The sequence below is a fragment of the Paroedura picta genome, chromosome 12 (assembly GCF_049243985.1).
Source record: "Paroedura picta isolate Pp20150507F chromosome 12, Ppicta_v3.0, whole genome shotgun sequence".
Classification (NCBI taxonomy): domain Eukaryota; kingdom Metazoa; phylum Chordata; class Lepidosauria; order Squamata; family Gekkonidae; genus Paroedura; species Paroedura picta.
Genome location: NC_135380.1, coordinates 25930018 through 25957718, shown reverse-complemented (window position 1 = coordinate 25957718; position 27701 = coordinate 25930018). Strand labels below are relative to the sequence as shown.

At 44.7% G+C, this 27701-nt stretch overlaps 1 protein-coding gene across 2 annotated transcripts in view; it reads right to left on the bottom strand.

Moving 5' to 3' along the window:
* The window catches only part of LOC143822182 (tetraspanin-15-like), a 97310-nt gene that overhangs the window by 43786 nt on the left and 25823 nt on the right, over positions 1–27701 (bottom strand). For both annotated transcript variants that reach the window (XM_077307052.1, XM_077307051.1), the window contains 2 exons: positions 13099–13173; positions 5839–5934 (listed from right to left, as the gene is read on the bottom strand). In XM_077307052.1, coding sequence (XP_077163167.1) covers positions 5839–5934; positions 13099–13173 — 171 coding nt within the window. The remainder of the gene's footprint in view (positions 1–5838; positions 5935–13098; positions 13174–27701) is intronic.

Here is a 27701-nt window from a genome sequence, read left to right as displayed (position 1 = left end):
CCATTTGGCACCCTTGCTAATGCCATTCACCTGGTGCAGTTTTCAAGAATGATGCCATAGGCAAGAATATACGCCCTCGAGTCTCATTACCAGGTTGCAGAAAGGAAATATTTCTTGGAAAATGTACAATTCTGAGCAAGCGTTCTCCCTTCCTGTCTCACTCCACGGGGCAGGAATGAATCCATGCAGGTTAACGATAGGCAAAGTTATTCATGCTACTCCATTTCTCCAGTTTACAGGGTTATAACTCAATCGGCTGGAAGAATCCATCAATTCTGCAGGCAATCAAGAAATTGCAATGCCAGTTACAGAAGCCTGTCCTTCCTGTCCAGAATACAGATATTGTGTCCTTATAACTGTCAGTGTCTTGCAGAGATCTTGCATTATTCCTGCAACATTTGAGCAAAACTACAGCTAATCTGGACCAGGGGACGGGGAGGGGAACACAAATGAAATCAGCCCTAATTGTCACAATCAATGAACAAAGCACATTTGATGTTCTAATAATCCTGTCTTTCTGACAGCTTTTTAATACATTTGTCCCGGATGGTGCTCACATCACAAAGATCAGCAGCTTGTAGTGGACAGTTGATACTGCCTTGGGGTAGGTCTCCCAACTAGCCTGATTTCCCAACCCTGAGGCATTAAGGAAAAAAAAATGAACCACACATAGTGGTACTCTAGGAATCTGCCTGAGACTCTATAAACACCACAGAAACTAGGAGAGTAAGATTAAAGGATCACCCAGAGATGATTTCACACCTTCCCAAACCTCTCTAAATGCCACCCCCAAATTCTTCCAGGCTGCCACTTTGGTCCTCACCAGGATGATGCGGTTATGAAAGAGTTAATATTTGAAGGAGACACCATTCACCTCCAGGCGGAGTCTGGAAAAAGAACCATAGACTGCTGAAGTTAGGGTCTCTAGGCCCAGATCATATAATAATATATAAATAAATGTGTTGTTCCTTCACAAGCAACTCGGACTAGTCCTTTGAAAAACCTGGAGGATTTGCTTCCTATTATAAGATGAAGAAACCTATAAAAGGTCACTCATAGAGTATGTTCCAGAGGGGAGCCATGCTGATCTACAGGAGAACAGCTAGATACGGGCCCAGCAGCACAAGATTTCAGGTTGGCAATCCTATGGCTTCTATATATTGTTGTGTAAAAACTTGGGGACTTTGAATCAGATGTCCAATGGGACATTTGCGCCTCCCAAATTCATCCATACAATGTCCCCTTTTTGAGAAATACATGATTTACATGGCTGCATGTAAGTTTTGCAAGGCAGCCAATAGCAAATCCCTGAGATCCTATAAGGAAGAGTCTTTTGGCAGAGGGTCTGTACTGATAATGATGACAGGTGACCTACAGTCAATAACTGCCTTGGTAATCAGGAAAGCGTGCCATAGTTGGGGGTTCTTTTTGCCATAAATCTCACCCTGCAGCTGAGTCCAGGACTTTCCCATGAAACAATGCATTTGGGACAAAGCCAACCTGACTAAAGCAAATGCTGAAGCTATCTTCAGAATGTGCCTTCTGTTGGTGCCATCTGGCTGCAAAGATAAGCGGGCCCAAGCGATTCTGGAAGGCATAAAGAGCCCATCCAACATCTGACCTAAAGTCCTTGTGACATGATGCAATCAACACAAGGACTCTATAATGGGTAAAGTGGCCCTCAGGAGCCAGCGTGGTGTAGTAGTTAGGAGTGCGGACTTCTAATATGGAGAGCCGGGTTTAATTCCCCGCTCCTCCTCATGCAGCCAGCTGGGTGACCTTGGGCTCACCATAGCATTGATAAAGCTGTTCTGACTGAGCAGTGATATCAGGGCTCTCTCAGCCTCCCCTGCCTCACAGGGTGTCTGTTATGGGGAGAGGAAAGGGAAGGGGATTGTAAGCCGCTTTGAGATTCCCGTCAGTTCAACCAGGTCATTGGGCAGGGAGCTTTCCCCTTGTGGAAATCATTCAACAGGCAACTTCCCCTCGTCTCAGGCTGAAGTCATACTGTGCAGGAATGACTCTGCTGCCTCTGTAGTCTGGCAGTCTTTTAAAATCCTGACTCATCTGCAGAAATGAGTAGCCATTGAATAAACACAGTGAAATACTATCTTTTCAAATCATTTTTTACACAACCTCGTAAAAAAATCAATTCCTCAACACGGAGGGTCAGTTCCAATTCAGAATCAGGTTAGAGCTGCTGATAACAAAAGAATGACCTTGGGTTGTCCTACACGTTTGATGGAGGAAAAATATGGTTTGCTTGTAAAGTATCGTCAGTTCCACAAAATTCAAGTAGATTGAACTGATTGTAAAGGTTTTAGCCTTTTTTTAAAAAGGAAAAAAGGAGCAAAGCAGCTCACAAAGGGGTTAGGGTGTTCCGTATCTTCTAGACGCAAGCTGGTCCCATTTATAAAGATCAATTAAAAGTTTCTAATTCTCCCCATTGTTTCTCCTTTTCGGGCTGAATTAGGAAATACCCCCCACGTGCCCATTTCATCAGAGCTCTTTTTATGCCCTCCCAGTCAGTAGCAGGACCAGCCTGGTGCCGCGTAATTAATCCACAAGGTTCCCTGCCTCTCTGCTGTTCTCTCATTCAGCTGACGGAGTGTTTTTCACCCATAGGAGGCATTCATTTTAAAAGCACAGCAAAAGAATCCAAGGCACAGCATGACATCTTTCTAGCCCTCAGTAACTCACGCATTTCGTAGAAACACCTGCCATTAGGAGATTTCATCTCACAGTATCAAAAAGAGAAGTGAATGTTTTGAAATCTTTCCACATCACCAGCCAGGAGGAGAGCTGCAGCACCTGAGAAGAGCCCGGCTTGATCAGGCGAAAGGTCCTTCTAGTTCAGTATTGTTTGTTTTTTATTTTTGTCTTCCCAAATTCCGAAATGTCAAGTCTACCTTCCTGATACTCAAGTTGGTTTGCAATGGCAATCAAAAAGGTTGCCACCTATAATATACGACTGCAGAAAATATAAGACAATTAGAACAGCAGGACAACTATAAAATCAGAAACGATCAGGGCACAGACTCCAGAGGTCTTAATAACTCTGAGCCAAAGGTTAATCTGGCAAGTTTCTTACTACACCCAGAACCGGGTGAAAAGAAATCATTACCCTTTCTCACATATTCTGGGAACCAAATCTGTAATGTGGGTGCCATTGCACACTAAGGCTTGCTTCTGGTCCCCATTGACTTTACTTGTTGGCTTGACTCAGGGCCATTCCGCACCAGGATCTATGTAGCAAATTGGTTTCGGAACGAAAAAACACCATTTTAAATAGTGGAATTCGTCGTTATGCATACCTGCCTTTGTAGTGGAATCCAGTTGCGTTTCTATAGTTTCCCACAGGTTTCCGGTCTCGGCAAAAATCGCTAGCCAGGAAGCGATATTGCTGAGCTTTGTCCCGCCCCTGGTTGTCAATCAAATGAGCAGCCAATGGGTGGCCATTATCATGCTCCCGGAAAGCCCCTTTCCCTTTAAGGAAGGTTTTTAAAAAAGAACACACACACAGACGTTGCAACGAATCTGCATTGATTCGTTGCAACGGAGAGACCCATCTAGCTAGCAGGTGGTGTTTAAGCTGCCGTTTCATAGTTGCCACGCTCCCCCTGAGTGAAAAAAAAAATAACACCCCCCCCCCCCCCGCACGGGCGCGATTTTCGGCCGAAAATAGAGTGAAAAATAAAGGGAAAATAAACCAGCAAACGGGGCTGTGTGGTGCTTGGTGCTTGGTGACTTAAAACAGCTCTGGGGAGGAACTGCAGCCGGGGAAGCCTCACTGGGTAAACGAAGGCTCGCCGGTGCGTTGATCTCCGCTTGCTCTGAGAAAAAAAAATGGTGATCGCTTCGCCGGAAGATCAGAGGAGAGAGCCAGGGGGAGGGACTTTGCAGAAACCGCAACAATGGTAATGCACAGAACTTTCCCGCTAGTGTTGCAGATTGGTTGCAAGAGTGTAGCGCTTTCTGGAGGGTGAATCCACTTTTTGGGATTTCCCTGAAAGTGCTACAACGAAGCGCTTTTTGTGGATCGGTTTCAGGAGTGTTTCAGATTGTCAACAACGTTGTGCATAACAGCAAATTAGTAGCGATTTCAATTTGCAACCATTGTGCAATTTTGAATGAGTGTGGAATGGCCCTCAGTCAGAACAGCATAATCAGGACTATGACAAGCCCAAAGTCACCCAGCCAGCTGCATGTGGAGGAGAGGGGAATCAAACCCGGCTCGCCAGAAGCTGAGGCTCTTAATCACTATACCACGCTGTCTCTTGAATATACATTGCCTCCCTTTTCTCCTTATGCATTTCCAGATCACACTGCAATTAATCTTGTTTTCTTTGTTTCTTGAACTCTATGCCCTTTCTGATGTACAGGAAAGTATAATCTCCCATACATCCTTCCCTGCTCTTTCAATACAATTGACATTTAGGGATTACCATATCCTCTTTATTTTCCCCATTCTGCCAATGAGAAGGATGATGGGCAGTGCTCAATGAGCCATGCTGCAGCTGCTTTGTTACACCCTCATCAAGAAATTCAGGGAGCTTGGAGTGACTTCTAAAGTGCTTTTCTAGCCATATATACTGGACAGTTAGAAGGCGTTGGGAGAGGGAATAAAAGACTGAGGCAGAAACTCCTGTAATTGAACAAAGTTAAACTTACTTACATTAAAATGAATGTCCTATTTCCCTGCAATTAATTCACAAAGTAAGTATTGCCAGGGGTCAACTCTATTTAGAAGAAGAAGGTTTTTATATGCTGCTTTTCTTTACCAGGAATCTCAAAGCTGCTTACAATCGCCTTCCCTTCCTCTCCCCATAGCAGACACCCTGTGAGGCAGGTGAGGCTGAGATATTACTGCTGTGTTAGAACAGCTTTATCAGTGCTGTGGCGAGCCCAAGGTCACCCAGCAGGCTGCATGTGGGGGAGCAGGGAATCAAGCCCAGCTCACCAGATTAGAAGTTGCCATTCTTAACTACTACACCAGGCTGGCTCTTCGAAGACATATCAGACTCACAATCTTCACAGTTCCCATACACAGTGGAAGTTATTGTTGAATGTTCATTCTGTGTTTTACATTTGAAGTGAAGGAACATTTATTAACCTTGGGGGTGGGGGTGGGGAGATAAGACCATTAATTCCAGGTTTAAAATCACCCAGCTGTGCCACCATCCGCATAATTATTAAAGATACAGAAGCCTTACCCTTTTTGGCATTCAGTCATCCTATTTATATTACTATGACCTGATCCCAAAATAGCAAAAAAGAAGAAGAGAGATGTTTGCAAATGCCTGAGCTTTCCAAAAGATTTCAAAGATCAGGAAAAGAATCATCATCAAACATTATAATCCGCTTAAGTGGTACTTAATGATATACACATAAACATATCTAAACACAATGCTTCAGAGGCAAGTTCTGAACACAGTAGACATTTGCAGCTTCAAAAAGGATGGATGATTTGGAGGCTCCCCCTCCCCACGAAGAACCCCTTGAACTCAGTTTATAGAAGGAAGGAAAGAAGGAAGGAAGGAAGGAAGGAAGGAAGGAAGGAAGGAAGGAAGGAAGGAAGGAAGGAAGGAAGGAAGGAAGGAAGGAAGGAAGGAAGGAAGGAAGGAAGGAAGGAAGGAAGGAAGGAAGGAAGGAAGGAAGGAGACATTGCAGAGGATTTTGTCTCTCTCGTGGAAACCACTGATTCTCAGAGTTCAAAGCATCTTGATGCAGGGAGATCATTCCAGTTATCGGATTATTAAAATGCAGTTCTTCTGGACCCAACCACAATATTCAGCATCTCCATCCCTCTCCAATGCCACATGGAGAGCAAGAACTCACCTTCTGCTGCACAAAGTCCAAAATATTTTTGAAGTCCAAGTCATCGTAATAGTGCCTTATTCCATCTTGGACACTGGCATGGAAGACTGCATTCATCTGGAAAGGAACAGAATTTCCTGAACAGAACTTCAATAACAGAAGCCATGTCAACAAAGTAAACCTTCTTCAACACCTCTGAAGGTCGGGGATCTTTGTCTTCATAACAGTCTCAAATTTTGCACTGTCAAAAATCAGATGCTAACTATGCCTTCTCATTAGTGCCTTTCGAAAGGCTGTTTGAAATAATCACAAACAATGTAATTCGGAGCTTTGTTTTCCTAGACTTTTAAATGAGACAGTGGGAGGGAGAGAACATTTAAGCTAACACAGGAACAAAGTTAAGGGATTTGAAAACTCTACTTGCTAATTTGCTTTTTTCAGAGGCAGATGTTCTACAAACTGTTGACGTCACTGGGCACACTGAGCCAGCTTTAGAGCTGCAAGAGGGGGGACGGGGAATTTCAAACAGACCAAGAACAAGCCAAGCTGAGCATCCTGAAGTGCTGTGAGACAACACTGCAAGGGCCACTGAATTCAGGTCTGGTCAAGGACCTCAAGATCACCCTTTGCCTCTGGAGGCAGTGTGGGAAGATGCGTTTGCTGACCGTGATCATCGTTGTCAAGGATTTGAGCCAAGTGAATTCCTCAGAGCTCATGGAGCTGTCTCATGCTTGGCTCCACTTGTACCCAGTGGCCAGCAGCCCTCCAGGGCAGTGGCCCATCCATCAGAAATGTTCTCAGCACCTTAAATGGCCCTTCTGCCCTGACTGCAAGAGACACAGCAAAAGAGGTCTTGTCCTGGACAGTGAGATGCCGCTGACCCATTCTGCAGGGAACCCAGCCTTGAGCAGAGGATGTGAAGCAGAACAGGGGAACAAGAAGCAGAGCTGATGTGCAGTCCAACAAAAGTTCTGGATTATTTCTAGAGATTATTGGAGCTGCTTCAAGGAAAGTCCAAAACTCAGCAGCTTCTATTGCCCTAAGTATGGCCCTGATACTCAACTGTTTCAGGTGAAGTTGTAAGGAAGTTCAGAGTGATCCCATACAGTTCATGAAACCAGGCACTTCTCATGTGGCCTTAGGCCTTCTCCACAGGATCCTTTAAAGTGACTAGGGAGAGAGATTCACCTCCAGTGCAAAGTCAAGAGAAATCGCCTAGGCTGTCCCATTGGTAAGACCATCCCTGCAGTGACGAAACCTGGGATCATGCAAAGCTGATGGCTCAGTCTGTGGGCTATGTCCCTTCTCCATCTTGTTTCAGGATAACAGCATCTTTTAAGGTACAGAAGTCATAAAAGCTTTGAGTATATCCCCCCATAAAAAAAACCCAAACCGATATGCAAATATAGAAGCACAATGGCAAGGTGGAACAGCTGCTTTGTATGAGGACTGAACATTGCTTTTCAATTTTTAAGCAGGCACTTTTGATCACTTAATTATGCCCATGTCTTAGGCTGATGAAAAAGCGGGGAGGGGGAGGAAAGAGGGGTGCAATCACCCCCCCCCCCAGTAATTCCTAGAATGCCTATCCTGAGGGTTACTTTGACTCATTGGATGCTTCAAATTAAGCTGTAACTGAATATAAAACACGTTGAACAGATGTTTCAGAAGGCTCCTGCTCCCCTCAGAACCAAACTGCTCCTCCCCATGACGCCTGTGGCTTGTCTCCTGACAAAGTCCACCAGGCACAAACACTGAGAAATATTAATGAAGGAAACTGGTTTGGGTTTGTTTCCTCTCCCCCCCCCCCCTTTTCATAAAAAAAAACACACACACATCTACTTTGCCTAATTAATTCTGACAGGAAAATTACGGAGGTTGGATAAGCCAAAGAATAACAAAGAAAGTGATGGCACATTAAGAAGAAAACATGAAGAAATGGGGGCGGGCCGTATGAAACTTCCTTCAGAAACTTCTGGTGCTGAAGTTCATTAAAGCATCCGTCTCCAGCACACCCAGGAACAGATTGCTAGTGAAGTTGTCTTGGTTTTTTAAAAATTATTCACTTAAAGCAATTACATCTCACCTTCTGTTTCATGCATTCCGTGCCTTTTAAACCTTGCTGTAAATTTTCTTTCTAATCCGTGAAATGTGATTCAAGAACACCAATGCCTTAGCTTCTGAGGTGTCACAAACATTCGGTTTACACAAACACAAAAAGTGCAAATGGTGGTGGGTTTGCGAGTTGACAGCTCTGTCCCTGTTTTAGCAGCGTTTTGGCTTTTGCCATGGCACCAGCAATAGCAGCAATTTCCCTGGCACGGGTTCAGGCCAGGACCTAACTTGGGGTTACTAGGCCCAGCAACCAGCAGGAGACTCGGGGGCAGTCCCTGGGACAGGGAAGGGGGGGATCTCAGCAACGGCACACTTCCCACCCCCTCCAGGCCCATCATTGGCCATTTTGGGAGGGGAGGGTCAATATGACCATATATGATTATATCACCTGATAAATGTTTACCACATTTAAAAATATATTTAAGAAGATTAATTAACTCCCACCCATTCAGGAAACCCTTCCAGGGCAGTCACAAAACCCTGGTTGAGAAAGGCTGTTCTACATGTCCACTACCATTCCTCAGCCCTTGAGGGCCCTTGACATTGCCTCCTCACATGGCCTCAAGGAGTGGGAAGGGAATGTGGCATCTTTTGGACCAACAGGCTCAAGAACTGCTCCTCATATGCTTCCAGTGTTGCCAAACTCCAGGTAGGGCCTGGAGATGCTGAAGAATTGCAACTGATCTCCAGAGATCAATTTCCCTGGAAAAAATGGCTGTTTCATTCAGGTGGGTGGGCAGGGGTGGGGTGGGCATTATATCCCGTTATTTTCTCTCCCAAAATTCTGCCTTTCCAGGTTCCACATCCATATCTCCAGGACTTTCCCAACCCATAGCTGGCAACCCTACCTATCCATGTGCAATATCGTGGAACAAGTCTTTTATGGACTGCTACTGGCTCATGCCATGTTATCCTTCCTCCTGAACCGCTGTCAACCCTCAGGAAAAAAAGGTACACACATTTAATTAGAATTAACCTAGCATTTACAGTTAAGAATGCAATTATTTAATCTGTTAACAGATTTAAATTTACTGAGATAATTAAAAAGTGTTGCATTTTAAATGTCATGTCCATTTCTGTTTTACATAATGACTCTTTGTTGGAAGGTCAATTCTTGACAGCTTGCCAAGGGAAAAGAAGTCAACATTGCTAATGCTCTGAGAATAGCCCAAATGTAAGATCTTTTGTGGTCAGGTATAATATTACAAACTCCAGAAAGGTATAAACAAAAAACAAAAAAAAGTATAAACAAATCACTTGATTTGGGGCCCAAATGCAGCAATCGGTTCCAAATTCAGTGGATGGCTGCAGAGAATTGACTGAAACCGAAACTGAAAGTGTTTTGACTCCATCGACCTGCAAAGTTATAACCAGCTGCAAAACTGGTATGAACCCACTCCCTAAATAGCTCTGAAGCGGATCATTTCAGCTATCAATCTGCTGAATCTGTGGCATGATCACTTTCAGGAGGTGGAGAAGATGAGAATGAACTGGCCCAAACACTTGTCTCTCCTCAGTCAAGTTCACATCTGCTGTTGAAAGACCGGTATTTGAAGATTCTTCAAATTGTGTCAGCAACACAAAAATGATCATGCAGATGGTAAATATGACATCACCAAATCGGTGCAGATGCTGAGGCTCCTAGATCTGTAGGTGGTTGGACACTAAAGTTTTCAGCAAAGACAGCCTCCTGTGAGACTTACGATCCATGAGCTGCAAGGTCCACTTGGATTGTAATTCCATCATGGACCAGTATACTGAGTAGACATGAATTCTGCCTGTTGTTGGCTAGCCTTCTGCAACAGTAATCTTCGCTGCATCTTTAGTGGTCTGTAACATTAGCTCAGCTTACTCATTGTTCTAGGGTCTGCAAAATACAATGCTGACAGCTTAGATGAAGTTGCAACTGAAGTATGGAAATTCCCCTGAGATGAATGCACTGCCATTGTCTGAAATAATAATGTTCAACCATCCATGAATGAAGAATAATTGATGGAGAGCTGTTAAGGAAACAGCTGATACTAGAATAATGGTTATTGAGAGGTACTCCTTGGACATTTCTCTCAGGAATATTGATGTCTTTGGGAGGTTATAGCAGATAACTTGAAAGATGCTGCACACTTACATTTTTGGTGACTCCATATTGCTTTCATCTGTACAAAATGCCTGAAGACACTGCCTATAGGGTTGGCCGTTATCAAGATTCTTTTGGAATTACAACATGATTTCCCTAATATATAAGTAAATACTTTCCATTGGCATGATGGAAATGGTCTAAATTCTTCAGCCAGTTTTTCATATGGATCCCACCCATCTCCCACTGAAAACAAGTACCAGTGGGATCCTCTTTATGGCCCTCTGTTACGCTTCAAGATATTCTAGCATGGGTACCAACTTCTAGTCAGTGGATGGAATAACACAGTCTGGCATTGTAACAGTAGACACAAGCAAATCTTTTATAGATCAGTGTGTATCCATAAGCATTAAGTGTAATGCTCCAGCAATGCATATGAGGAGACAATAGAAGTTACTGCCTTGTCTTTGGCGAAAAAACCAATAGTAGCAGGCAAGTGCAGATTTACAAAGCACAACCATGACCATAAAACTGTGTTGTTGTTTTTTTCATTCCCTGCATAAATGGCAAAGCTATTAATCTGGGCACAGTTTCTGCTGAAGGCATTCTCTTTTAATAAAAGGCATTTGTTGCATCAGTGTGCGGCTGTGGACAACTCCAAAGGAATCACAAACAATGGATAGTAATCTTTACGTCAAACAAAGCCAGAGTCAGATGCCATAAGCTTCGTTGCAAACTGAAGTTCTTTATCATACTAGCAGTCCAACTTTCAGCGTTCTTTTATCCAGTAAGTGTTGCTATGGTGGTTTCATCTTTAAAGAAGATATAAGAATGTCAGCCAACCTTTGGGAAGCTTGAAAACCTTGTCTGCAGTTTGCTGCAGGGCACCATGTGTTGCCTTTTTCTTGTTCTCAGTCAAGTGGATGTCACATGCGGCGATGGAATGAATCTGAGACACCAAAATGGGTATGACAGTTCCTCTTGTAGAAGAAGAAGAGTCGGTCTTATACCCCGCTTTTCACTACCTGAAGGAGTCTCAAAGCAGCTTACATTCACCTTGCCTTCCTCTTCCCACAATAGACACCCTATGAGGTAGATGGAGATGAAAGACCTCCGAGAGAAACTGCTCTGTGAGCACAGTTTCTAACAGGACTGTAACTAGCCCAAGGTCACCCAGCTGGCTGAATGTGGAGGACCGGGAAATCAAACCCAGCTGGTCAAATTAGAAGCCACTGCTCTCAGCCACTGCACCAAGCTGGCCTTGTCACACATAGGTATGTATCTACCAACCTTTCCCACTACCAGTCTTGCCCAACTCTTACTGCCACCCTTCTCCCACAGGGCTTTTGTCCACATAGGTCCTAGGAGGACCCCCAGCGTAGCCTTCTTTGTGGTCAAAGGGGAAACCTCCTTCCTTCCCCCTACTGAAAAATGCATTGTGTTCAACCCCCACACAGTCATCTCTGGTTTTGGGAATTATGAAATGAAGCCAATCTGCTCTACATTTCTCCAAGTTCCAGCTGTGTAAAGCTAGAAAAAGCAGCCAGGAGACTGCAGTGGTGTCCTTTCTGGCTTATGCAAATACATAGCCAAGTGATTCTTTAAAAAACAAAAAGTATATAAATAATGCCAACTCTAAAACAATATCTTTATTGATTAGTATAGAATACACAATTTAAATTTAGGGTGCTTCTCCTCCTTCCTAAAAATCAGATCGATTGACCCAGCTACCCCACCCCAACTCATTGCACAGCTGAGTTTATGCTGCTAATATGCTTTAATGGGGGAAAGAAGGCAACATACTATAGCCCAGTCTCATCAGATCTCACAAGCTAAGAATGCGTAGTACTCGGATGGGAGACCACTAAGCAAGACTCTGCAGAGGAAGGCAAGGACACACCTCCATGTTCCTCCATGGAACAGTATCATAGAATCATAGAGTTGGAAGGGACCTCCTGGGTCAGATATTCCAACCCCCTGCACTATGCAGGACACTCACAACCCTATTGCTCATCCCCTGTAACCTGCCACCCCCTTTACAGAATCAGCCTCTCCGTCAGATGGCGATCCAGCCTCTGTTTAAAAATTTCCAAAGAAGGAGAACCCACCACCTCCCGAGGAAGCCTGTTCCATTGAGAAACTGCTCTGTCAGGATCTTCTTCCGGATATTTAGACAGAATTTATTTTGAATTAATTTCATCCCACTGGTTCTGGTCCGTCCCTCCAGCAGTAGATTTTCATACTGGCAGGTATCCTTTATTTATTCAGCAATATGCCTGTGGACTACCCTTCTGGACTTTAAGGAGAAGCAGTGAGTGAAACCACAAAGGTTTTGCCTGGTTCTTTCCCACGGTTGGAAAGAGCACCACAACCCTCTCCTGGTTTTAGATGGTTCAGAATGGCAGAGGCGGAACAGCAACAGGGCTCTTCCTCTGAGCTGCAAACAAACAGTATTGCTTGGCTACATGCTTTGGATCCTTTTCTGTTCAGGAAGACAGGGTTTCTGCACAAGAGAGGTCCAGTTTTGCCTACCAGGGGCAAATGCCATTCATCTTTGTCCCAAGCAAGCTGATGGGGAGCCATTATGTACCTTGCTAAGAATAAACCGCCAAGCAATCTTGCGTTTTAAAATATGCTGAGATGTGAAATGCATCTCTACAGCAACAAGAGGCAGTAGACTGCACTGTCCCCTTCTAGATAAATGATGGGATTCTCCAGCAGCATACACAATGAGAATTTCTATTCATTTCTGAACATAACCACAATAGTTCCTGCTCATGTGCAGATGCTAATATTAGAATCTCAGACATTTATTAGTGATTCCTCTGAGTTCCATAAGTTCATGGGAAGGAGATAAATGTCAGACAGAAAAATGGAAGAAGAGGTGGTAAGAAGCAATTTCATTCTTCAATCACTTGGTCGATTACTCTGGCCCAGCTCTTAAGTTGGCATGACACCCAATATTCCTTAGCTAATCCTCTGCCCAGCCACTCTTTCAGATTCACAGCCCACAACTGGATGGGCCTCTAGTCTCTCTGAAATGGGTTAAAATGCACACAGAAATTGATCTCAGGAAGCAAAGTGTGACTTACCTGTTTCTCGAAGATGATTTCGACCAGCAACAGCAGCAACTCTGTGATGAAGATCACCAAGAGGACCCAGAAGAACTGTGCAGAAAAGGCAGGGGATGGGGACGGGAAGGAGAGATTGGGATTGTGTTTCATCACGTGGGTACAGAAGTCATGAATAAATAAGTCTGCAACTAATTGCATTCTCTGGCTTTGTTCATAGACAATGACAAAAGAGACAATCTCTCTCTGAAATAACAACTAGGCGCAGACATATGTACAGATAAACCAGCCTCATCTCTTTGCTTTCCAACCACAGGATAAATAAGAGGAACAGTAGTGGAAAAGCAGGATCCTGCCAAATGCATGCGCTGGGGTGCATTGTCATTTAGGTATGAACTTTTAGGTATGAACAATTTCAGTGAAAATGCTCTCTGTGACTATCAGGTTCCCACACGCCTTCATGACCTCTTACAAATTGGGGTGAGCCTTACAAATTGGGTTTGAGAATCCACAGTACATAATTCTAGCTTCACAGTTCTTTGGGTCCCATCCATTTGTGATTTAATGAAGCACCAGCAATGTATGGTGTGCTCTAAAATGGTGGAAACTATGATCCACCTAGCTACAAGTACACAAACACTAGAGACATGTGACAGGAAGAGGGACAGCTAATGTCAAGAACAAAACAATGGGCAGCCACAGCCAACCAGTCAAGGACAGGAAACATAAGATGAACACCTTGGGGTACACCAAAATGAAGAGCAAGATACAGAGTGATAGAAGAACCTTTATCACCATTTCAGTGACCCACAGAGCATCCTAAGAAGACTTTGCTGGGAGTAAGCTCCACTGAACAGTCCTGAGTGAGATTCTGAGTAGACCTGTTTAGGATTTCTTTCCTTGTGACGGAGCAAGTGCAATTCTATGACCCACCTGTTGGTCCTGACCTAGGGCTGAAGGTCACTGCACCGGGCCAAATGCTCTCCTGTGTGGGGGTATGAAGTAGCTGGGCAACTTGCCCCAACTCAAACTCCAGCCTGCAGCCTGCCGTGAAGCCTCTAGTGCGGAAATGGTCAAGAAGACCCATGCTGGATCAGACCAAAGACGCATCAAATCCAGAATTCTGTTCACACAGTGGCCTCCCAGCTGGCTCCAGGAAGCTCACAGGCACAGCCTTGCCTCTGTGCTCACCTGAGACTGTTTATTTAACTTCCTTCAGACAATGTGGGCATTTGCATAAACCCAGTCTTGGAATGCAGAGCCAAGTTCAGTTATGGGGTTAACGTGAGTCTCTCTCATAACTTCAGTTTCTCACCTTGTTGTGGAACAAAAGGAGAGAAACCTTTTTAACATGAAACCATGAAACCAGAGCACCAGTGTCAAGTGCTGCATTGGCCCTGCATCACCTTTTCTTGAGCAAGTACTTAATCACAAGCTTAAATCCAATGCTAATTATCAGCATGGTCCCCTGAGAAGGACAAAGAACAGAGGACTGAAATTATATTGGTTTAAGTAGTGTAGCTCCAGTTGCCTCTTGCAATTGGTTTGGAAGGAAACCGGGGTTTCCAAAGGGAGGAGCAGCCCCAGTAAGACTGGCTCCCTTTCCTCCCCTCCCCACTCCCTTTCTGAAGGTTGTGCGTCTCAGTGATGCAGCCCAAGGCTTTCACAAACCATGGCTTCCTAGTAAATCAGAGACTGAAGCTGTCGTTTGAAGTCAATCTGCAACACATTTTTCAGAGAAAACCTTGCCTGTGTAAAATGAGATTTGTAGTCATGCATGTGTAATGTGAAGAAACAGTTACGGCCGGGAAGGGAAAGATGTGGATAAAGGGACCACATGTTCCTAAGGCTGGAAGACTCTCTAGAGGGGGAGCAGAATCAGTATGTTGTAGAAAAAGCAAGTGTCACACCTTCAGGACTAAAAAAAATATGTTTTGTGGCAACAGCTTGCTTGGACAATAGTTCACTTTGTGAGATGCATGATACCTTCAGGTATCAAATACATATCAGTTCCCCCAGCTGCTAGCTGAAGGTGCCCTCTCCCCACTGCTAGCTTTTGTTCCTTTCCCCCAACATCTCTAGCTCTGGCTCTCCTTCTCACCTCTTGGTTGTCATCAGGTTATGCTTGCCTTTTTAGGTTGTTAGAACTCCCAAATGCTACCTGAACTCTAGCATTTTTCTGTGGTGTCCATTGCATGTGCAGAAATCATAAACAAGGCTTTCCAGCCTTAATTTAGTCTCCCCACCCCAAGTCAATTTTTTTCTGCAAAACTGTGGGCTCTCTTGGTGTGTAGAACTCTATCTCACTATAGACCTTTCTGCCTTGACCCCTGCCTGGTGGAATGATCTTCCAGAGGGCATCAGGGCCCTAACAGAACTGGCACAGTTCCATAGAGCCTGCAAGACAGAGATCTTCCTCCAGGCTTATGGCTGAGGCCAGTTCGGACAATCAAATAAACTGACCATCAACGGGCTTTCCCTGCTTTTTACTCTCACTCACCCTCCTTCAACTGAGAAGGTCAATAAACATCTAAAACCACTTCTATTGACTGGTCTAGCCAACGAAGCATATAGTTTTATTGTATTGTTAATAATATATGGTTGACTTAAACTGCTTTTAATTGCATTATTATGAATGGCTGTAAACCACCCTGAGATGACAGGTTTCAATAGGGGCTGTCTATAAATGCAAATAATAAACAAACAAATGTTTCAGCTGCCTTAAACCTCTTCATCTCTAAGTTGCTGCAAGACTCCTTTTTATTCCTAAGGAAATTTGCAAAGCCTGGTTGGTTGGGCACCTGCATAATGTCTGTCCCAGCTATACTCACAGAAGCACCAAGCATTCTCACAGCCTCTTCTAATGAGATTCCTTTTGTTAGATAATATCTTCCAATTAATACAGAGGATCAAATGCAGTGGAGCTTCTCGGCAGATTAATGTAGCTCAAGTGTCTGACAATTAAAGCACCTTATAAGGAACAAAAAAAAGAAATTTTGCTAAAGTTCAAAATGGACAGGACGGTTAATAAAGGGTTCAGCTACCAATTAATCAAACTCACAGTGGGAATAAATCCCCCATCTCTTATTCAATTAAAAACTCACCCCGTCAGCCATCCTTAAGGAGTTCCTCCATCCCACTGTCAACCATAAATCACACCCCATTGCAGATCTGAGACCAAAATTAATCCTGCCTTCCAAACAACCCAACGAGAATGTTTAACTGCTTGTGCTTGGTTTCATTAACTCATGAAGGTTGACCAGAAACGATACAATAAGGGCGGGAAATTTATCAGAGTTGACACTGAATGCTGTCTCAATAAAAAATGCTGAGGTGGATTCAGGGGTTTCAATTTCACGAAAACAGCCACAGTAAAAAGGTCTACATCAAAATAGGCACATTTCCTAGGGGGACGCCAAACATTTCTGGATATACTAGTCAGCTCTACATTAGAACTTGCCACAAAATCGCAACCCAGGAAGCAGCAGCCATTCCACAGGGGCCTGCCTTGTGTCTACTGACAATACTCAGATCATGGTGTGTGTTTTTCAGGACAAGAATGAGCCAGAAAATCTATGAGCTCAAACATTTCTTCTGTCTTTTGCCTCCTCCTCTGTACCACACTGAGATTGAAGACTCTCATATATCCATACCACAAAAGATAGAACAGTGCGTCTGTTTCAAAAAATCAGCACAGCCAATCGACTCTCCAGTGGTCCTTACTGGGCAGAAGTCCACTTGGTCTCATCCATTTTCTACAAACCCTTGGTGGGTGCAAGGAAAGGTATCAGCAGGTGACATGGCATCTACAGACACCATGCTGCGGATTCTTGCTACAGGGTCTACTCTAAATTGACCAGATTATTCCACTTTTGGAGGGACATCTTGTACTTATGTTGCAAGTAAATATATATATTACAATACTATTTTTGAGTTTTATGCATTCTATGACAATTTTTGTTGCTCCATATAGACCAAATTGCTCCATATAGACCAAATTTTTAATCAAGAACCCCCCTGGTCAATGGTGTCCAGCTTTACCAATGTTAAAATCTGGTCGCCTTAGTTTACTCTCCAAAGTTGCCACAGGACCCAGCTTGAGTCTGGTGACCCTAGTGTGCACAAGGCTCCTGCACAAAGGTGGACAGCCCCCCCCCCCAGTGAAATGAAAAACACGGAAGTATAGAGAGAAAATGGTGGGACTATGCAAAAGGTTCAGATCCACCTTCACTGGCTTTTCATGGCTTCTACGGGACAAAGTAGGCAAACTGTAATATAGAACCTCTACAGCAGGCGTGGCCAAACTGTGGCTCTCCAGATGACCATGAACTACAATTCCCATGAGCCCCTGCCAGCATGATGTGTGGTTGAGTTCAAATCAAACCGCTCTACAGAGACTGGCATGACTACTAATATAGAACCCAATTTCCGCACTCCAAGCATGGCTCCTCCTGGACAAATTTAGCCCCAGTAGCTGCTATTAATTTCTATGGAGAAAAGGAAAATGTTGAATATGAAGCAACATTGTGATGTGGGAAAAGCCAGTCTCCACTGAAAAGGAGGGCAGAAACAATGTGGCTTTTGTATTTTTCACTCTGAATACCTGCAGGCTGCAACTTGTCTCTATTTTAGTCCACTGACTTGTAAATATGACCTATAGGTACAGTTTTGATATGCACAGAACCTGCAGCTCGCTCTGAGATTTCCGCTGCTACACTTGACTTTACAGGACCACCTTTGAAGCGCTTTCATGGAAGCGGTGTTTGAAATCAGCAGGTGGGCCAGATGCCTGTCAGTTTTGATTTTAAGAAAGGTCTAGGTGGAACGGGAAATGCTGACTTAAGTACGCCGTTCCCCTCGATAACACATTTACTATTTGAATTCTACCCCTCCACAAGGAAAACAACAATGGAAAAAAACTTTTAAAAAATTACATTCAACTAAATGCCATCTTAACTGTACAACCCAGCAGGATTTCCACAGGAGAAGAGAAATCCAGCTGCTTCACAAAGTTCGTCTGTCATTATCTCAGAGGCTTATGCCAATGTTGAAAAAACATTCCAGCAAATCTTGTGCTGCCTTTTTTTGGGGGGGGGCTGTATTTTGGTTGTTAGGACGGGAACGTTTGCACTAATAAAAGCTCCAAGAATATCAGATTGTCTGTAGGGTTTGAAAAAGCCGATCAAAATGATCAAGGGGTACATTACCTTCTCTGTGGGGTGGGGTTCATATGATTGATGCTTATCAAATAATATATGGTGTGGTGCAGTAGACAACGAGAGAAATTTACCTGCATAACTTGGAGACACCCAGATTCAAGGGGGTAGCCATGTTGGACTGAAGCAGCACAACAAAACAAAATCAGAGTCCAGTGGCGCCTTTAAGACCAAGAAAGATTTATTCAAGGTGTGAGCTTTTGAGTGCAAGCACTCTTCCTCAGACTAGGGGGATACCCATAGAAGCTGATCAGCAGTTAGATCATTCCAACCTGAAAATGTCTACATTGTCACAAAAGAAGGGGCCCAAAGTTAACAGATCGATGGACTCTACGGTCTCCTTCATATGACCTACAGCCTCTTCCTCAGGGTGGGATCCCCCACCAAATGGGTGTGTAACTGAATAAATATGAGGAAGAGGCAGGGAGCATGGACCTTTCTCACCTGGCCCCTGCCTGGCCTGAAGGAAGTCAATGATTGGGTGGAAACAACCAACCCTCACGCTTCCTTCATTTGCATATGTTCCCAATTGTGTTACAGCACCATAGACAAGCAGCAGCTATGCCACTGTGGGGGATCGAGTCCTTAAAAGTCCACCAACTTTTCACTGCTTGGGAGGAAGGGGCTGCAACATGCAATACACCGTATCAGGGGTAGCCAAACTGCGGCCCTCCAGATGTCCATGAACTACAATTCCCATGAGCCCCTGCCAGCATTTGCCAGCAGCAAATGCTGGCAGGGGCTCATGGGAATTGTAGTTCATGGACATCTGGAGGGCCGCAGTTTGACTAGCCCTGCCAGATGTCCCACTTTCTCAAAGCCAACAGGCTGAACAGCAACATGAGCCTTCTTCCATTTGAAAAGTTCCACCAGGCTGAAGAATACACTGCCTGCCAAATTTTCTCCCCAGTGTAAGAACCTAAGAATGCTGCAGTCAAAAGCAAGCCGGTCTAAGGAGTCGTGACACAATTATAGTAGGATCAGGCATACACAATCTCATGAGCTCAAGTGACAAAACACACCATATATGGCTCCCCCGCCCGTGGAGGAGCACTCGCACTGTCTCCCAGGCATGTTTTTCAGACTCGTTCCAGAAATCTGGGTCCTGCCAAGGCAACTGAAAGGAGAAACTTCGAAAACAATACATGATTTTTTGGAACAGGAGACCAGTTGAAAGAATAAGAACAAAAGAGCTTTGCGGCACCTTTAATCACAAAGCAAGAAAGAAACCCTGTTTTTAGTGGGAAAAAACCCTCTTTGCAGAATCAATGCACCAGGAGGGAGGCACAAAGGCCTACATTTCTTGCCCTGGGATCCTCAGTGGCCATTTGCTTGGTGCCCCAGGTTCAAGGCGGTCCAACTGCTCCCCAAATTGGAGAAAGCGAGCTCCCATTTGCCCTTTCCAGAACTTTAGAAGTCTGACCCATTTAATGAATTGTCAAAAGTTTTCATGGCTGGAGTCAAGTGGCACACTTTGGCACGGGGAGATTCCCATCTTGCCACCTCCTACCTCTAAAGATGCCAGTCAATCACTGGCAAAACAGCAGGAACGAAAACTACCGGGCCATGGCCATACAGCCTGGAAAACCCACTGCAGCTAGTTTGGTCCCTTCACCTCTCAGTTCATAATGAAACAGCTGATGAAGCGTTCTGGTGAACTCGAATGCTTGCGTACTGTTATGTGTCACTGGGATGGTCCTGATAAAGGCTATTACATGGATGTTTTTTAACAAACATAATGGAAAGGTCCCAAACATACAGATAAAGGACTGAAAGCTTGCATCCTATTTTAGGATTTTAGGTTCTAATAAAAGGGAGATGCTGGAACACTGTAATGCAAAATAAAGGAAAATAGTAATTTCTAGGTTACAGCGCAACATTTGATGATACAGTTAACAAAGGATTAATGTTTGAAGCACGGTTTCTAGGCCCAACTTGTATTATATATTATCCTAACCCCACCTGCGGCGCTGCGGACTAAATAAAGCCGTAAGGGCTTAGGGGGAGGAGTTAGGGCAGGCTCTGTCCGGGATGAGGAAGGGTGCCAATTGGCCCCTTCCTCCGGGATGAGGAAGGGTGCCAATTGGCTCCTTCCTCCGGACAGATCATCGGCGGGGCCAATTGGCAGGCGCAAAGCGCCTGCCAATTGGCCTCACCGATTCCTGCCCTGCCAACAAGGAAACAACTGCGAGCCGCTCATAGCGCTTCTTCATAGTTCTTTGAGCATCCTGGAGGATCTTCCTAAATTCTCTTTATAACAGAGAAACCAGGGCCTCTTTGCAGATAAATGGACCCTAGAGACAGCTGAACTTTTAGGGCCAAAGCCTCACTATCAAACAAGAAACCAAGACAAGTAGTCCTGTATTGAGCACTGGGGGAATTGTGAAGTCCTATTAAGGCAAGCCCCTCTCCCCCCCTCTCTTGTATGATGCAGTGCTTGCAACTGAAGAGAAAGGGATTGAAGATAATCTTACCAGCACTTGTGACATTTAAAGCATAAAACTTTGCCAGAAATAGCAAAGAAAAACCAATCAGGAAATTATTTCACGTAAATGTTCAGGGAGGTGTCTCCCCCTCCCGAGTTCAAAGAACCACTTATATATAGAAAGTTCCTTTTTTGAAGGATAATTTTACCAAGCTGCTTCTTTGAAATGCTATTTATTCTTATCCAGCAAAGGGCCGTCAAGCTTCCTTGGAACAAACAATCTGACAGCATTATTTCCAATGCACAGATAAAACAGTGTGGAGCTAGAGCGCCGTGCGGATGAGCTGTCTTTGGTGTCTCTGCAGAAGCACCTCCTGTTTTATCATCGGCCTGCTAATTAGCTTGTCTGTCTGGTGCTCTATCCAAGCACAATATTTCATTTAGATAAATCACTACGATTTATTTATAAGGCAGCAAATCTCGCCCCAATCCCAACCCAGAAAAGAAACCAGAGAAAACACTACATTTTGGGGGATCAGCTCAGCCTCACCTAACAATACAGCAGCACAAACCCTGGCTGTGTGCATGCACCACAAGCAATTTTCTCTCTTCCGTAGCCTGGCATTTGCATCCTCAGACAAGAGGTTTGATGAATGAAGAGAGGTTGCCTTCCTGTATATAAGCATCTCTTCAATGAAGAGTAGGGCTGCTTCCAGAGAACATGATTCTCCATGAAGCCCTCGTTGCTGCTGTGAATGCAAAGCCATTTGGAGTGCCAATGGAGCATGAGCTTGGCAGTTTACCCTGTGTGCTCCTTGCCTCAGCTCTCTCCATCTGTTGCCACCGCCCTCCCTACTCCATCAGATGCCTTTTCAAAAATGGCAATTGCTAGACAGGTATAGGTCAATACCATTATAATGACATATTGCCATGACGTTAGTTTGAATTCTCAGCTTTCCTTTTTTCTAAAATCCCTTAACCCTTTTGATGCAGAGATAGCAGGGGGAATATAAAACCCTTATATTTCTGCAATGAAAAGGGCTAGAGGCTGGGAGCTAGTAGGAGATGGCTAGTAGTACAACAGCAGTAGGTGGCTATAATGTCACTAGAGGCAAAGCTCGTTGCACCCAGGAGTACAGCTAGAATACATGCCTGCACTGTGGCCTTCCTGGGTGCTGGCCCTCCTCCCACTGCTCCCCGCTCAATCTTGAGATCCAGCAGAAACAATTTTTTTTTCAGAAAAAGCACAGCAAAACAGGGGGAAACTTGGAAAGTGGGAGACTAGGGGACCATGTGGACAGACAGGAAGGAAGAAATACTGCTTCACTTTGGATGTGTGGAATCAACCTAGGAATACAAGCAGTTCAGATTCAGAACAGAAATATAGCCCATCCAATGAGTCTAAGCAAATTGGACCATCTACTAAGCCAGCATCTCACACTTCTATGTTTCTGTCTGGCCTATTTACCTGTCCACATCCTTATTCTGATCTATTCTGCAGACACAGACCCAAGGGATGCCATTGGAAAACTGAGAGATGGGGTAAGACCTGTGTTTTGGGAAGCTGCAATTTTTCACTGGCGAGACAGCTGTTCCTAGAAACCACATGATTCTCCTGCTTCAGTAGCAACATGATTTTCAGCAAGCTACAGCCTGGCACCTCCAGGAAGTCTGCCAAGGTGAACTTGTTCATTCAAAATCTACTTGGTGTTGGGGGCAAAAGAACAGATGAAAACGAGGTGTCAAAACAAGGATTTCTGGCTCCACTGTTCAGTTTAACCATATTCTCTGGATTTTTATAATGCATTGGCATTTAATATTTCAATAAGATTCATTCAATAATTGGCATGCCCTTGTTCATGGCATGCATATGCTTGCATAATATTGGTTTAAGTAGCATGGCAATCTTAAGAGCTTCACTGGTTAGCTTCCGAGTACATTATTATAGGAGACCTGATAAATTTCTCTGTGTCACTTACAAAATTTTGCATTATCAATGGTAAACAGAACTATAACAAACTCAACAAAATCAGAGTCCAGTAGCACCTTTAAGACCAACAAAGATTTATTTGAGGCTCTCTTTCAAAAAGAAAAAACACTGATTGGAACAGAACGCACCTCCAGCAAAATCAAATCCCAGCCTTTCATTTATGAGGTTTTGCCAAAAGAGAGGGGATTTCACATTCACCAAGCATGCTATATTTGGGGGCTGTCAGCTGTGACTTCACTCCCTTCTAGCAGATAATTCTCTCTTCTCTTGTGTGGTCATGCTATTGATAACCAGTGTCAAAATGCGTGTGGAATATGCGCATGAGGGAGAGAACAGAAATGAATCATGCTGACCCTTAAGGCTATAAATTCTTTCAGCAGCACTGATCTCAGCACTAACTAGATCTCATAGGTCAATGGTAGAGCCCACACTTTGCTTTGCATGCCAGAAGTTCCGGGCTTAAGGCCTCGGGCTGCCTCAGAGAGCTGTTTGCGGCTGGAGGAGACAGTCCTGGGGAATAAGTAGTAAACTCCCCGTGGCTTGAATAACAATTTGGTCATCAGTTATGAGCTGTATCTCCAAAAAACATCAGGACTGCCAACCTCCAGGAGGGGGCTGGAGCACTCCTGGGATGACAATTGCTCTGTTCACCTGGAGAAATGGCCCCTTCGGAAGGTGGATGCTCTGGTATTATGCCACACTGAAGTACCACTCTCTCCCTAAACCAGGGTAGTCAAACTGTGGCCCTCCAGATGTCCATGGACTACAATTCCCATGAGCCTCTGCCGGCATTCACTGCCCTAAACTAAATCCTGCCCTCACTGAGGCTCCACCCAGAAATCTCCAGGAATTTTCTAACCCAGAGTTGGCAACCCTTTGCGGGTCACTGCTCACACAGCTGGCAGAGAATTGTGGGCAAGGAGGCTGGGGCTCTTATTACAGAAACACTTTGAAAAATTCCTTCTACAAGCTCATCTCTAATTGCACGCCAGATTCGTACGATAACTGGATTATTTATCACATTTTAAATCAATGGTTCGATCCATTATTCAGGAAGAATTTTTGTTGTTGCTCCTAAATGCTTGGACTAAATGGCATGCCTCCCCTCACCCCGCACACTAATGTACAGTTTACTTAATGCATTTCACGTTACTATGATACGTAGGTCTGTGTGCCTTTCCTGGCCTCGATTATTTGATTGCGGGACTTAAGGTATTACACTGCTCTGTAAAATGACATTTCCATTTCCAAAAAGCCCAAGTCAATCTCAGCAACTGGGACCCATTTGTTGAGGCCAAGAGGTTAAACAAATGAACTTTTGAGCAGCAGCAGTAGCCGTCCTTGGATACCGTGCCAGAGGAAAGGCATCTGCTCACGTACATCAACGGGCACATGGACTGAGAATGCATCTTGCTTGGTGTAGTAGTTAGGAGTGTGGACTTCTAATCTGACATGCCAGGTTTGATTCCCCACTCCCCCACATGCAGCCAGTTGGGTGACCTTGGGCTCGCCACCGCACTGAGAAAGATGTTCTCACAGGGTGTCTGTTGTGGGGAAGGGGAAGGGAAAGCGACTGTAAGCCACTTTGAACCTCCTTCGGGTAGAGAAAAGTAGCATGGAGTAACCATGGAGTAACCATCTCACATTGCAACACAAGGCATATTCTCCAAATGATGACATTCAGCACTAGCAATGGACTTGTTACTCTAACACAAGAAGTTGCCTTGTACCAGTTGACCCCTCTATAGCACCAGCTTGGTATAGTGGTTAAGAATGGCAGCCTCTAACCCAGAGAGTCAGGTTTGATTCCCCACTCCTCTACATGAAGCCAGCTGGCTGACCTTGGGCTACTCCTCAGACCATAGGCCAGTCAGAGCTCTCTCAACCCCACCTACCTCACAGGGCACCTGTTGTAGGGAGAGGAAGGTAAGGAGATTGTAAACTGCTTTGAGACTCCTTTGAGTGGTGAAAAGCAGTATATAAAAACCAAATCTTCTAGATCAGCATTGACTGACAGGGTCCCTCCAGGCACAGAAGAGACTTGTCCGACTGCTGCTACAGGAGACTGGAAGATATCAGAGACCGGATTTGGGGCTTTGTGCAAGCAATGCCTATGCTCTAAGCCAGGGGTAGTCAAACTGCGGCCCTCCAGATGTCCATGGACTACAATTCCCAGGAGCCCCCTGCCAGCGAATGCTGGCAGGGGGCTCCTGGGAATTGTAGTCCATGGACATCTGGAGGGCCACAGTTTGACTACCCCTGCAAGCCACAGCTCCTCCCCTTTAGGGTCACCAGTCTCCAAGTGGGACCTCTAGTTCTCCTGAGACTGCAATCCATCTCTAGACTACAGGGAAGTCCCCCTGGAGGAAAGGGCAGGCTCTCTGGCATCACATCCATGACGATGAGCTCCTTCATCTCCCCATGCATTAGCAGCACTCCCTGGAAGGGGCTTTTGTCTATACAAGAGAACTGCAAACCCATTAGATAGTTTCATTTGCTGCTTCTCTGACTTGATAACTGTCATTTGGCCGGGAGGCAAAAGCCTTCCTTTATTGTTTGACAAGCCAGAGTTGTTGCTGAAGAATTTTTTGATATATTGGTGTGTATGTGTGTGCACCCAGAGAAGAACAAAAGGTTGCCAAGCTTAACCCTCTGTCCAAATGGCAGCATCACAGGACACACACTTAAAAGGACGGAGAACAGGGATGGTAGTAACAAGGAGAATGGTACTTTTCTGGAAGGGTCAGCTGGTTTGATCTGGCACAGGGACACTGTTTGTGCTTTCACATTCCTTTTGAGGGGGGTATCCATGAGATTTATTGCTCTTTAGAAACTACTTATTCTATCAGCACAATTATGCAGAAGCTTGGACTTTCTCCCTGCATGTTTTCCACTCAGCGATCAACTACCAGTCTATCATCGGAGATGTCCCAGATGCTCACCCATTTCTCCCATGGGCGTTTCTGTTACGGTTGGGGTCTTCCTTGTGCCCCCTTTATTGTATTCCCCTTCACCAAAGAATGGGACACTGGGATGGTCATGCTCTTCCACAGAGCACGCAGCTTTGCGAGGGATGTACATGGAGCCATGAAGGAAGGAGGGAACACCTGCCTAGCCTGCCAGTTCAGCCGAATCAACCCTGGCAATTAATGGGGTTACAGATGTCACAACCAGATCACCCTCGCAATTGTGTTGAAAAGGAACGTAAATACATTTTAACAACTGTTATAACTGAATTAACAGGTTTGGGGGGCATAATTGTAATAGTATTGAACATCTGTTCTTTTTTGCTAATAAGAAACTAAATATGTATATTATAGGGCAGGTTACAATAAAGCACTGGTTTGGGAATTCCAATTAATGACGGCCATCCCATGAAGCAGACCCAACCCAGTCTGGTTTGGGCAATGAAATGGAGGGTGTGGAGTCTGGCATGCAGAGGGCCCTCAATTCTGTCAGCGGCGTCTCCAGATAAAAGGATCAGGTGATATGAGACTCTGGAGAGCAGCTGCCAGTCAATCAATCAATCAATCAATCAATCAGTCACTCAATTCATGGTCACGGATAGTAGAGCACAAAAGTCACAAATAAGGCATAATAACAATCCAAGTCAATACAAATCCAACTAAATACAATGTTAAGAAGACACCCATAAATGGTGGCTAACCTGAGTTGTAATGAACAATCTACAAACCTCCCAATACACATACGTGACTATATAGTGTTGACCCAAGTCTAACTTTAGAAGCAAATCTGGCTACTACATTTGTTAGATCGCTGTTCAAATCCAATAGTAATAGTTGCAGTAATCCCTAACTCAGCACACACGGGTGCCATTGTGCCCTTAAACACTGTCTCCTGATACTCATTTGCTTCCCCCCTCCAAAAGAAACTCCTCTTTCTCATGCAAAGAGTCAATGTTGTCATTCTTCCACCCCACTGGAGCAGGAGGTGCAGCAGAAAATGTCAGTAGACATCAGCTCTGTAGCTACAGGGAGCATCTATTCAAAAGCAGCTGTCTCCATCAAAGGAGGATACTTGACTTGGAGCTTTTTGTGACTGGTCTCACCTTCCATGGCAGCCATTTTGGGGATGCCCGGTGGGCTCAGCAAGGGTGAAGGTCCTTGAAGGGAGCAATATCAATCTTCAAACAAGAAGGATCTACAAAAGCAAGGGCTTTTAGACCACAGGAATCCAGGATCTGGCAGCCTTGCCAAAGATGGCTCCCTGAGTCCCTCAACAAACTCCTACTGGATCCATTACCATCCACTTACCACCAGCAGCTTGCAAGCTATCCTCAGGGATAAACTACACTCATTGACTGAAAGCCCAGCTTTTTAAAATGAAAGCTCACCTTAGGAGGCTGCAGTTTTAAATTGAGCAGTGATGTGTGGATGCATGTCCATTTGCGTGTGTGCTTAACCTTTTCCTCACCAACCATTTTTGCATTCAAAATCTGTGTAGACATGTGTCCTGAAACTCTGCAAAGGAACCAGCTGATAAATGGTTAATCAGCCTCCTTCCCATTTAGAAAAACAACCTTCCCTTTTACCAGTATTTACAAGTAACGTGTGGGTTTTGCTCTCAGAGATGAAGCAGCGGGTAACAGAACAAAGAAGGCACTGAGAGAACTGGAAATTGTAAGCAGATTGAAAAGGCACCTGGAAGAGGGAAAGGAGCTCTATTGTGCTTTCTCTGCAGCAAGGCACAAGAGAGGGGAGGCAGAAGACGAGGGCACTGCAAATGATTGAGTTCACAAAGAGTCTGGGGGGAAGTTTCTGGATGATGAACACCCCCCCTTCAAATTGAATGCCACAGATTCCAAACCAGCATTGAGCAAACAACACAAGACCCCTGCTGTGTCTCTGCATGAGTCACTGATCTCAGCTGTCAGCACTAGGTCACTCTGTCCTGTTGCTTCAGTAGCTGTGCCTGGATCAATCAAACACTTCACAGCAAAGTTAGGAAGAAAAAGCAGCAAGGTCAAGCAGTT